At 40.3% G+C, this 13905-nt stretch overlaps 1 protein-coding gene across 5 annotated transcripts in view; it reads left to right on the forward strand.

The window, feature by feature from the left end:
- The first annotated feature begins 2094 nt into the window (after positions 1-2094).
- ipo13b (importin 13b) overlaps positions 2095-13905 on the forward strand; it is a 200970-nt gene continuing 189159 nt past the window's right edge. For all 5 annotated transcript variants that reach the window (XM_069938711.1, XM_069938710.1, XM_069938712.1 and 2 more), the window contains exon 1: positions 2095-2541. In XM_069938711.1, the coding sequence (XP_069794812.1) occupies positions 2479-2541 (63 nt within the window). In that variant the 5' untranslated portion in view covers positions 2095-2478. The remainder of the gene's footprint in view (positions 2542-13905) is intronic.

The raw sequence follows: 13905 nt of genomic DNA on the forward strand, positions 1-13905 counted from the left end.
AAGATAGACATTAATTCATCTCAGGTATATATATATTAGGCTCCAAAAATTGATCTAATTGTTCTGCACATCCCTGAGGGTCTTCTACCAGAGAGGTCATTTCCTTTTTAAAATTGCGCACCTCAGTACTAGTCAAAGGCACGTTTACAAATCCGAGACCCCCTCCATCCCCTCCCAAGGGAACCTCCCGTAAAGGTCTCATCCAGTTAGGTTCTGGCTTATCTCCTCTTCTATGATGGTTAGATTCCAGCCCTCTGGGAGATAAATTAAAGAGTCCAGCCCCTTTCTCCCGAAGGGCCTCACACTGTTCTTCTGAATGACCCTCACAATCAAAGTCTCCTCCCTCTCGTGTCGATTGAGGCGGTAATCTTGCACTCTGTGAGCGAGTCCTCATACCACTCCTACTTTATCCTTCTTTCTTTAACTGTGGAGGAGAAGGGGAAGATAAAGAAGGGTAAAGTGTAGGGGAGAGGGAAGGGATGGGAGCCGGTACAGGGGAAACATAAGGTGGAGGAAGGGAATATAACACATCCCATCCTTTTATTTCGGGGGCAGAAGGTTCCTCATCCTTCTTATTTGTAAGTTTCTTCTCATCCAAAATCATCTGATTAGACAATCCACTAAGCCAACAGGCTGCATATTCCCTACTCCCGGTATTGTCACCTTGATTTTGGTAGAGCCAGATGTTCAATGCCTGACACATCCAGTCCTTGTCGGATCCAAACTTTGGCCAATATACTGAACTCCCTTTTATCGGATTCTTAACCCATTCCTGTCAACAATGCCTGACCATGGTCTGCTTATCCTTCCCACGGGTTTTCCCCGCACTCCAATTGGATAACATTAGTTCTAACGGACTATGTTTCGATATTTTATCCTCCCGTCCTTCTTTAGGACTTTTTCCCTTGCTACTTCCTCCTCCCATATTGGCAGGAAAATAAAATTCCTCTTACCGGAATCCAGTAGCTATTCCTAGCGTGCTTCCTTAACGTCCTCCCGTCATTTGTTCTCAGTGCCTCTTCTTGGATATCACTCGCTTTGTCCACTGACCAGCTTTACGTTGACTGGGAGTCCAGCTGAATCAGCCGGGGTGCACCTACCCCCGTCGTCAGGCGCTCCGTCAGTGGAGGGAGTGCAATCCCGGACAAGCCCTCAAGTTGTGAGAAGCAGAGGTGCCTTCACAGATTTCACTCGAGACAAAAATTGAGAACAAAGAACATTTATTTTACAACAGTGCAAAGCTGGGTGCTTCCCCTTACCCTGGGAATACAATGCCCGACCATGGTCTGCTTATCCTTCCCACGGGTTTTCCCCGCACTCCAATTGGATTACACAACTTTTTATACATTCTATTTCAGTACAGAGGTACCTCCCCCCTTAATATTCTTCTGCCTCCTGGATTGGTTTAACATTAGGTAATTCTGCCTACAGTGCAGTTTATGTGCCTTTCTGTAAACTTGTTTACCAGGAAGTGACATGTCTTTGTTCTTATTCATAAATCTCAACCCCCAGGACTTGCTAAATCTATCTACTTGCTATAAGACCCCTATTCTATTATACTTGCTTAACCCTCCCTCACATTCCATTCTTACTCCACCCTTATTCAACCCATCATAATTCATTCCTATTTAGCACTTGCTTGACATCCCATATTCCATTATCTCTCACAGAAGGGTCTAGTCTTAATGCAGCTGAATGGGGCATATAGTGAGATAATTTGACCACCGTACAGAACACTGCAACCTCCACATTACAAGGCCAGCAGGCCACATCATCTGGATATATTGGGACCCCTCTAACATTTCTCATCTGCTGTCTAACAGTCAAGCTCGGTGAAGGACTACATCACCCAGAATCCAGGAAGGCCCCGTGAAGCATTACGTCATTCAGGTGGCCGGTTGCTCTTCGTAAAGTAATGCCGATTTCCAGGTTATTGTTGCACCATTCCAGAAGGGAGACTCATAATTTTGTTTTAAAAAAAGATGAGGGAAATCTTTGTTAAGCAATACGCTAAACCAGGATCATTTAGTAGCTTGCTGAATGGGTCTCTTAAAGCCGGCGATTACTCGGACTCCTTTAGCATGGTCAGGACCCGTGGACCTGTCACTGCAGGCCTGCGGTGCCTGCCAGAAATCTGGGGTAGGAGCAGCGCCGATTGAATGGCCCGAGTCTCTCGAGTACAGCCATTGTTAGCGTTAAATGTGTGCGTGTGATTACTTTTAAAGGCGAATGATGAGTTGATCTTTCCTAGTTTGGCATAAAGTGTGAAGCGGGTGGGCGAGGTGGTCAGGACCAGGAGGTGGACACAAAGGATAGATCCGAGGGGCTGGAGGAAAGCGAGAGCTGGAACAGGGTCATCCTGACTGTCAGCAACCCCTCCCCTTCCCCACCCCCTCCATCTCCATCTCCACAGGGCTGCTGCTCAACTGAGGAGGAAGAGCAGCAAGAGTGATTTTCTTCTTTCGCAGCCCGGTTAAAATGGATCGCGAAAGAGGAGAGAGCGAGGATAATCTGGATTTCTCGGTTGCCAATGTAGAAAAGGTAAGGTTATACAACAGGTTTATTTCATTTCTGACGCTACATCTTTCGACATCCTATTTTAATTTCAGTGATCTTACCGAAACATAAGAACGTGGGTAGGTTTAAACCATTTGCGGGTAAATGTATGGGTTGTCATCAGTGTAACAGTCTAAAGGATAACTGGTTATTTTTGACAGTTTGTAATACAATGGGTTGTAATCTTTATTTTTGGTGTATATTTTGTAAGGTACCTTGCATTTTTCATTTCATAGAAACGGTGGGCCACAAACTCACACCTGACAAACTCGTATTGTTTTTTTTAGTGGTAGCGTTTATGGACATTATTTCAATGTATTTTTTAGAGAGCATTGGACTAACGTCTTGAATAAGTAACTGCATGTGGGAGATAACACCTTTTTGAAGGCATTTTGTCCAGAGCAGTCTGGAAAATTAGTTGAATTGCAAGACACAAGGAGTTCAAAAGCTGGGCATCAGAAATGAACATTGCCACAATATATAATCTCATGGACGGGCACATCCCATTATCAAGCAAGGTGTCAATCCCAGCTCAGTGACAAGTGCTGATGGTCACATCGGGACTAGGACCAGGCATACATAAAAATGAGGTGCCAACCAAGGAAAACTGCAATTCAGAGCTAGATTATGCTAATCTACATCGATGAGACAGCCAATGGATCATATTGAAGTCTGCAGTTCTATTACATTTAAACCTGAATGTTTCTGGCCTATTAAATAACATGTGTTAAGAATATTTTCATCTTTAACAGCGGCGGGGCCCAAAATCTGAGTGCTTAAGACCAGGCTGAACCATTTGCAGCAATGTTTATAACTGCCAGATGTATGATCCCTCCCAGGTTCAACCTGAGATTCCTGCCATCTCAGAAACTAATCTTAAAAAAATTAGATTAATTCCAAGTGGCATCATGGCTGAAATCACTGAATACAATGATAGATGTGGAACCAGACAACGCTCCAGCTGTTGTATTGAATTGTATATACTTCAGAATTGGATGTGCCTGTAGGCAAGCTGTTTCACTTCTGTTGTGACACTTGACCTTGTGGAAAATTCCTGAGGTATATGCAAAAAAAAGTACACAATTTAGGATCATTACCTAGCTAGTTCTTTGGAAGTGGCAAGCAACATTTATACATTGCAGGCACTGATCATCAACAAGAGAGAGAGATACTTGACATGCAGTGGCATTACCATCCCTATGTCCTCCATTGTAAACCTCCTGCTGTTCCCTTTGACCAGAAACTCATTTGAACCATAAGTACAAATGTAGGTATGAGGCTGGGTATACGAGTGTGATTAATTGGCCTTCTGAAACCCCAAAGCCTTTTTCACTATATCATAAATGAAGAATGTGGTGAAATGCTCCCCACTTTATGGGGTGAGTGCAGGTTGACATCATCTCAGACAAAGCAGCTTTCTTGATTTGGCACTCAAGGCATCCTAAACATTTATTCCCTTTACAGTGTTTATTTACAACAAAATGCACTGCACTTGTTCCCTTGGGCTTCTGCAACTTCAAGGGTAACAGATGTTTGGGAACACCTGCAGGTGCCCATTCAAGTCATGCACCATCCTGATTTGGAAACATTGCCATTCTTTCTTTATCCTGCAATTCCTAACTGAATAGCACTGTGGAAGCACCTTAGTCAGAAGGAGTCTAGGAGCTGAAGGGAGCTGACTACTGGGCTCCAAGGACATTTGGATATAAGCAATGCAGATTTGATTTACTATTGAAACCCAAGAATCTGAAACAAAATGAATCAATTAAAAATAAAAGAAACTGCCCTGGTATATTATAGCTGAAACTTTTCACTGCCTGCATTCAACTTTGTCACAGATGCACAATTGGCAATGTAAACAGGAATAAAGAAACTAGTGAGTGTTAAAGATTTTAATAACCAAATGGGAAAAATTGAGGTAAATATGAAGTCATTCACTTTTGAATTCTGAAATTAATTCTGTGCATCATTTCTCTGAAAATATATTATTCTCAAAGGGAAATTAGATTTATAGGAATGTTATCTAGACTTTGAAGGATTGATATGCGTGAGATCACACAGATTGGAGTTGTATTTCTGAAATAGAAAAGATTAAGGGGTGATTTGATCAAATTTATCAGTGTATTGAGGGAAATGGAAAATATTTCTGATGCCTGTAACATCAAGAATAAGAAGGCATCTTTCTGGAAAGTGGAGTTAGCTTTCTACACAAGTGTCAATAGAAATTTATAACTTTCATTTTCAAAAGAATAATTGATGCTAAATAAGTTGCTGACTTTAAAATTGAAATTTTTGTTGTTCAGAGATCAAAAAATGTGTAGTGTTATGGGTTATATTATATATTATATATTAAAATGTTTTTAAAGGAGATAGATTGTGGGGGTTTAGTGTAGGTCACTTCACAAACTGACATTAACATTTCACAAAAGTCTTCTCATTTGAAATGTAAGAGCTATGCATAAGCAGAGATGTCATGACCACAGTGACTTTACCTAAACTTTGAAGAATGCCTATGCAGACTTCACAAGTAGGTATTAATTGGACTGATGTTGTGGAATAAATGGACTATTGTCTTTAAAGCAACTGATGTGTAGGCTCAGAACTGATTCCAGTGCCAGCAATCTGTCTGGTTGCAGTTTCCTGTTCTAAGAGGGGTCGAGAGAGAGAGAGAGAGAGAGAGAGAGAGAGAGAGAGAGAAAGAGAGCAGTTCTACAGTTCTGTAGTGGCTTTTGGAGGCTGCAACATGGAAAGCTGGGAGGCTTGTTGAACACTCCATTTTGAAGATGGGTTGTGAGTTCTACAGCCTGTTGAAAATCCTTGTGGTGCTTACAAGAGGAAATGGCTGGCTAGAGTTTCTCCTGAAATAAGGGAATCAAGAGGAATTCTGTGGTGACCTGGAAAACCCAAGATGGGGCAAGTTTCTTTAGCATGGCACTGAAGTGTATGATAGGAGGAAATCAGTTTGTGTGTCCAACAAGCAACGGATCTCTCTCTGAAATAAACTAGAACCTTCCTGAGCGGTAACTATTTACTTGTAAGCACCAGAGCATGATGAAAATTTATAAATGTTAAATTCTGTGCACAGTGTAAGAACTGTCTGATGCCAGTGAACTTGGAGAAGTGAGAAGTGAATAACTGGACTATTAAAGCAAAGAACTTTCCTGAACATGTATACACGTATGCTTAGAATTAGAAGGGGGTTAAGTTAATAGAATCAAGTTGAAGTTTGATCCTGTTTGTATGTTTAAAGAAAATTAAAAGCAACTTTTGTTTAAGTAACATTTGTCTTGATGAATTTCTATTGCTGCTGGGTTTTGCGGTCCTCTGGACTCATAACAGTAGTGAGCATTAGATCTTAGACCAGCCATAAAAATGCATGATGAAAGTGTTGGATGGTTAAAATGCATTTCATGTTACAAGCTGCCCACAGATAATGCAGCTAAAAGTCAATGAAGGAGGATTCAATTAGTTTTGAATGATAGAATGACTTAGAAGATTGGTTGAAAGAATGGAGATCGAAGAGAAATTTTTTTGTTTTTTTTTGTCTTAAGTTGAAAAATACACAAAAATTATTCTATATGGTAACTCCACCTCTAGTGTCTTTTAATGAATGACATCAAAAGAACTAAAGAGTGATTAAAACAATTAGTAAATGAATTTATACATATTTGTTGGACTTGTGAATTTAATAATAATAATGTATGTAGTGGTTGTCCATAAGCTGGTCATTCATGTTTGGGGGATGTTTTGTATTATATCATGTAATCTTCCTCTGGCTTGTCATTGGAACAATTGTTGGAGCTGAACTAGTTATAAAATAGCATTATAATAAAAATTCTTAATCCAACTACTAAGGTAACATTTGTATATTTTCTAATGATTGTATAATTATACATTCCAGAATAAAGTTAAAAAAATATTTGGTGGGGTTTACCAGAGGAGAAAATGTACATTTGCCTTTTTCTCAGAAAAATAACACAAATACTTGATAAAGGCATATTGCACAAGAAACAATTTGATTTGCATGCTTGTCTGTAAACCAAAACCTGGTAAAGGTATTTGATTTTTGCGACTGTGAGTGAGTATACAGAAATTCTGCCTTGTCTGCAGGCGGAAAAAAATCAAGTGTTTTATATGATGTCATGTACCTACTCTGACAATAAATTTCAAATTTATTTGTCAATGGTAAAAGTTCTTGAGAAAATGATCCCATTATCTTTCCAGTCCATAAGGTAAAATTATTTGCAATTTGTATTATTGCAGAAACAATTTCTGTAAAATCAAATGAATTTTGAAAACACTCAGGAAATGATAAGAGCAGAAAATGGGTGATGTGACCAAGGCCTTGATATTAAGCAATGGAAATTGAGATTTGGTATGTCTGTTTTAAAACTGGGAAATTGTACCAAGGGCAGAGTGAATTTTAAATCCTTGTCTTTAACACCTAATTGTCTACAATTTGTCCTTAATCATGAGAAAGGCAAGAACTACAGATCTAGATCAAAAAGTAAGAAGCTGGAGAGACTCAACAGGTCAGGCAGTGTCCCTGGAGAGAAATACAGTCAATGTTTCAGTATGGGACCCTTTATCAAGACTGAGGTGAAAAGGAGAAATAACATGCATAAAAGGAAAGGGTGGGAGAGGGCTGGAAAGGGTACAAGAGGGTAAATGGAGAAGATAAATTAAGAAATTCCGTGAATTTGAAGAATTCAGTTTTCATGACATTGTTTTTTGGGATACTCAGGTGGAATACCATATGTTGTTCCTCAGGTTTATGTTTGGCCTTGCCCTGACAATGATTGACTGCTCTGTGTGAGAATAGGATAGGAATTAAAATGGCTGGTTGGCAACTAGGCATTCTGGTCTCTACTAAAGTAGAGAACACAGACGTTTGGTAAAATAGTAATGCCGTGAACATTGAGTTCTCCAATTTTAGGTAACCTCCAGCCCAATTGGGTCCACTGTTTCCATCTGTCCTTGCTCCCATTTTCCAAGACTGTTCCAATATGCACTTTTCTCTCAACTCTTCTTTCCTAAGGGTCTCTCCGCCTCTCCCATTTAATTTGTTCAGCATCTTCCCTGTGCCCTTCCCTCCCCCACCACCTGCCTTTCTATTGCTGAAAGCTACATTGCCAATTTTAAAGCAGTTTGGGGAAAAAGAGTCAGTGATTCTATGATAGACAACTACATTTGAAGGATTTGATAGATGGTAAATAGCTAGAGAATTTATAAGGAAAAGCAAGTTCTGTTTATAGCTTTAATATTGGGGGGGGGGGTGCTTACTGTAGCAGTTAGTGTGGAACTGTTAAACTGCCAGCAATGCGGGTTATAATCCGGCACTGTCTGTAAGGGTTTTGTAGCTTCTCCCTGAGTCTGCATGGGTTTCCTCCGAGATCTCTGGTTTCCTCCCACCCTTCAAAATACATGGGGCTTAGTAGGTTAATTGTATATTTGGGCAGTACTGGCTCATGGGCTGGAATGGCCTGTTACTATCCTGTATGTTTAGATTTAATTTTGAAAAATAATTTGAAACTGAGGCAAAGCAAATGTTGGGCAAGCTTGATGAGGACCATAGAATAGAAACTATGGTCTTCTTCTTGTGCCAAACCTTTTTTGGAGAGTCTTATTGAGCTGCACCTGGACAATATCCCTCCTTACCCTTCTGTTGTCCAAATTTTTCTTAAACATCAAAATTGAGCCTGTATTTACTGATTCAGCTCGGAGATTGATCCACACCCCCACCATTCTCTGTATGAAGAAGTTCCTCTAAAATTCCCATTAAACTCATTCCCTCCCCCCCCCCCCCCACTTTCACCCACTCAGTGGAAAAAGCCTGCATGCATTTACTCTACCAATATGCATAATAATTTTGTATATCATTATCAAATCTCCCCTCATTCATCTGCGATCTAGAGAATGAAGCCCTAACCTGTTTAGCCTTTTCCCTGTAACTCAGTTCCTGAAGTCCAGGAAGATGCTAGTAAATCTTCTCTGCACTCTTTCTATCTTATTGATATCTTTCCTGTAGTTAGGTGACCAAAACTGCACATAGTACTCCATATTTGGCCTCACTAATGTCTTGTACAACATCCCAACTCCCACACAGGTGCCTAACCTTTTATGGGGGATTCCGAAGACTGGCAACCTCTGAAAACTGACACTTTTTTTTAGTAGATTACATCTGCTCATCAAAGATGGAGTTTGGTGTCAAACGTGACCCAATGTGACCCTCGCTCAAGTCCCATGTATCTTGCCATGTTTCAATTGCTAATTAGTGGTATCATTACTTTATAAGTAACCTAACTGCCAAGCATAACCCTTGCTCAACTCGCATGGGAATATCCTGTGTCGTTCTGCTACTTTATAAGTGTCTCTGAATCACCATGTACTAACGCCTGTCCAGTGTCGTGGCACTTTCAGTCGGCCCAGCAGCGATGGCTCAATGGCCATCTTCGCTACTCATAATCTCCCATGCAGCTGAAGCTGCTGTACCAGTGCCAGCGCAGGGGAGCCAAGAAAGGGGTACTGGTACAGCAGTGGCGGGGGGGGGGGGGGGGCGGGGTGAGAGAGAGATAGCAGTGTGACTTGGGTGATTGCAGGGTGGGGGAGAGATGGCAGCACGACTCGGGCAGACAAGGGGTGGGGAGAGAGACGGCAGTGCGACACGGCTGGGGGGATGGCGAGGTGGCAGAACAACTTAGGTGGGCGGGCTTAAATGGGCTAAAATCAAAATGATTCCAGAATCCAGAAGATTCCAAACAATGGCAGGTGTCCAGTCCCAACAATCTCTTATAAAAGGTTAGGCACCTGTACTCAGTGCTCTTATTTATGAAGGCTAATGTGCCAAAAGATCTCTTTGACCCTATCTAGCTGTGTTGCCACTTTCAGGAAATTGTACATCTGCATTCCCAGATCCCTCTTCTACTACATTCCTCAGTGCCCTACCATTTACAGTGTATGTCCTACCTTGGTTTGTCCTACAAAAGTGTAATACCTCACATTAAATTCCATCTGCCATTTTGCACCCTATTTTTCCAGCTGGTCCAGATCCCTCTGCAAGCTTTGAAAGCCTTCTCACTGTCCACAATGCCTCCAATCTTTGTGTCATCTGCAGACTTGCTGATCCAGTTTACTACATTATCATTCAGATCATTGACATAAATGATATACAGCAGATCTTTAATGCACACCTCTAGTCACTGGCCTCCATTAGAGAGGCAATCAACCACTACCAATCTCTGGCTTCTCCTTTAAAGCCAATTTATTACCTCACCATGAACACATAGTGACTAAACCTTCCTGACTAACCTCCCATGTGGACCATGTGAAAGGCCACTAAAGTCCATGTAGAAAACATTCACATCCTTTCCTTCAACATTTCTGGCAACCTCTTCGAAAAACTTCATAAGATTGGTCAAACATGGCTTAGCATGCTCGTCCATGTTGATTATCCCTAATCAGTCCCTCTTAATCCAAATGCTTGTATATCCAATCTCTTAGAATGCCTTCTAATAACCTATCCACTACTGACATCTGGCTCACTGGCATATAATTTCCAGGATTATTTTTAGAACCTTTTTTAAACAATGGAACAACATGAGCTACCCTCCAATCCTCCAGCATCTCTCTTGTGGCTGTTCCCCTGCCAGGGACCCCTCAATTTCTATTCTAGTCTTCCCTCAAGGTCTGAGGCAATACCTTGTCAGGCCCTGGGGATTTATCCATCTTCTTAGGATTTTCCCTTTCTTTGTCTGCCAAAGCAACCTGATTTCTTTCTTAATTTTTGTCTTGCTTTTTTTAATACTCCTCAAATACTTCATGTGTTCCTGGTTGCATATTTCTGCTATATTCCAGATCCCCAGTATTTATCAAAAACCAAGGTTCTCTTTGCTTGTTAATTTTGCCTTGAAATCTGACAGGACCTACAAACTCTTCACTCTCAAAATTTCACCTCTGACAGCCTGCCACTTTCTAGCCAGAAAACCTCCTGTCCCAATCCATATTTACTGGATCCTTTCTCATTTCCTCAATATTGGCCTTTCTCCAATTTAGAATCTCAACATGAAGACCAGACCTATCCTTCTCCATAATTATCTTGAAACTTCAATTTTTGGGAGTCACTATCTTGGAGTAGCTTTCTTGGACCTGTTGTATCAATGTCACCCTGAAATAAGCATGTTTGCACCTCTACTTCCTCAAGAGTTTGCAGAGGTTTGGTATGATATTGGAAACCTTGGCAAACATCTACAGATGTGCAGTGGAAAATGTTGACTGGAGGCATCACACCTCTGAGTGAAAAGCCTCCATAAGGTAGTGAACACAACCCAGTACATCAGGTAAAATTTTCACCATCATCAAGAAAATCTACATGGAGAGCAGCATCAATCATCAATGATCCACAGCACCCAGGACATGCTCTGTTCTTACTGCTGCCATCAGGAAAGAGGTATAGGAGCCGCAAGACATGTACCATCAAGTTCCAGAACAATAGCTACCAGTTTACCATCAAACTTCTAAGTTATAGATTCAATGAAAGACTTCTATTTGCACAGTGAGTTTATTTCCAATAAAAACATAATGCTGGAGAAACTCAGCAGGGCAATTAGTGTCTTTTAAAAAGCAAAGGTACAAATACATAACTGATGTTTTGACCTTGAGCCCTTTTTCAAGATATGGAAACATGAATTAAAAGACCACTGGGAACTAAGGGACACCTTCATAGAGTGAATGATAATGCCGCTGAGACAATCTCCCACAATCTGTCTTTAACTTTCTTAATTGTAGAGAAGACTATATCGTGAGCAACTTTCTAACTTTGAAGTACAAGTACATTACAGCTTCAGCGGAATGGAGAGTTGGCTTTTGGATAAAGGGAAGGAAGGAAGCTGCATTTACTGTGGCTTCTTGTTGGGTTTGCTGTGGGAAGGGGAGTAGGAACCAGAACATTGGGAAACTTTAGGGAAGGGGGAGATGTATCTGATGAGAACATAGCATTGAATGTGTCAGCAATTCTGGAGGATGATCATTTGAATGTGGGGACCGGTGAGGTAAAGGCAAAGGTAACTCTTGATCTGGGTTGGAAAAGAGAAGGTGAGAAAAGAAATGTGAGAAGTGGAATAGAGAGTCCTGCTCATTATGGTGAGTTGGAGCCAGACATTCTCTTTTTTTTTAAATTTTATTTAAAATTTTATGACATGAATAAAATAAAAATTACATTTAAAGAAATAATAAAAAATAAGATAATAAAAATTAGAATACTACATCATTAAACTACACAAATTAACCCCCCCAATAATTATAACACAACATTAATCATCTAATTTAAAATTAATCCAACCCTCCCCCCAAAATAAAGAGAGAAGAATTAATTAACAATGTTGTAAATAAAATAGAAAAAACCCCACTTACAAAAAAAAGGATAAAACTTAACAACAAAAAAATTACTAACAAAAAAATCAATACTAAAATAATACCCTTAAACATATATTTAAATCAAACATAATTCATGTATTTAACAAATGAAATCCACTTTAAAACTAAATTCAAATATTAAAATCATATATCAACCACATATCTGTTATACAAAAAATCATAATTAATAATATATAAATACAGATTTACATTAATACCAAGTTTCCTTTATAATTCATCGAGAGAACAAAAACATCCCTTAGAAAAACAATCAGATAAACTTTTTATTCCCTTCCCCTCCCCTTATATAAAAAAGAAAAAATGTTCAAACTCTTATAAAATTCTCCATATTCTTCATTTATAACATCTTCAAAATTCTCTATCGAAATTAACTTAATTTTATTAAACTCTTCTCCCTCAATGTATTTGTACTTAATTTTCTTCTTCTTCTTCTTATCACTTCCCCTCATCTTCCTCTTCATCTAATTCAACATCCTCAATTTTGACTTATTATTTTCTGTGACATCATCCTCTTAAAAAAGAAAGAAAAAAGAGAACCCCCCCCCCATTTTTTAGAAAAAGAACTCCCCCCCCCCCCCCCCGAGCCAGACATTCTCAATGGAATGCGATGTAGCAGTGGAAAAAAGAAGGGAATCCAAAACCAATGATGATGAAAACATAGAGGGAACTTTAGCAGATCTTCTTCACCCAGAGAGTGGTGGGTGTGTGGAATGAGCTGCAAACTGAATTGGTAAATGCAGTCTCAATTTTGACATACAAAAAAAAAATCGGACAGGTACATGGATGGGAGGGCTATGGAAGGATATGGTCTGGGTGCATTTAGTTGGGACTATGCAGAAAAATAGTTCAGCAGAGACCAGCAGGGCTGAATGGCCTGAGATGATTGATGCCATTTCGAAGAAGTTGGGAACCTCTGACTGCAACAATGAGAGGTTGAAATGTTCGTGAACACTCCGGCTACTTAGTTGGCACAGATTTTCATACCCTGCCAGGTATGCCATCAGGGCCTGATGCCTTGTGAGGGTTCACCCTCTTGAAAGTTATTTTGACATCGGTCTTAGAGACAGATCTCACAGTGTCCTCAGCCTTTGCAGGGATTCTCATAGGCATATTGGGTTTTCTTTCTCAAAGTGGGCATAGATAATGTTCAGCTCAGTGGGTAGTGAAGCATCACAGCCATCTATGGTGTTTGCCATTGCTTTGTAGGCTGTAATAGCCTTCACTCCCTGCCATAGCTGGTGTGTGTCTGTCCCTGTCTCCAGCTTCCTCCAGAATTGCTACTTTTGTTTCACAGATAGCTTTTCACAGGTCATCCTGGACGTCTTGTAGAGATCTAAATCCCGACCTTAAACACCTTTGATCTCACCCTCAGCAGGTTGCAAGTCCTTTGCTTCATCCAGTGATTCTGGTTGGGGAACACCTGATATGTGAATGTGGGCACACACTTGTCCAAGCAGGTCCTGAAGTTCGTGACACATGTTGCATATTCATTCATGTGTATGGATGAGTTCTTGAATTTGAATATGCTGTTTTGGTCTTCTTGCTTAAGGATGTGCTTTCCATGAAGGGAGTTTATTAAAGACCAGATTGTTTCTTGGGATGGCAGGACTCTTTGGGGAGAGATTGGGTTCATTTGAAATCACAAATAAAGAGATGGTGTGCATTGAGATGTATACAATTCTGACCGGCTGGAGAGACTGGATGTGGGGAAGAGTTTCACTTGGTTAAGGAGAGGGATAGATGTAGAATAATGGAGTCTCAATTTTGGGAAAGAGGGTAAGCATGCAAGTGAGCTAACAAAAAGCAAAAATGCTTATTTGCAGTTGTGAAGCTGTGGAATTACTGTGGGTGGTGGAGGCCAAGTTGCTGAATATTTTAAGAGGACGTTGGATGGATTTTGAGGCATAGAAGACATTG

The sequence above is a fragment of the Narcine bancroftii genome, chromosome 5 (assembly GCF_036971445.1).
Source record: "Narcine bancroftii isolate sNarBan1 chromosome 5, sNarBan1.hap1, whole genome shotgun sequence".
In the NCBI taxonomy this organism is placed as follows: domain Eukaryota; kingdom Metazoa; phylum Chordata; class Chondrichthyes; order Torpediniformes; family Narcinidae; genus Narcine; species Narcine bancroftii.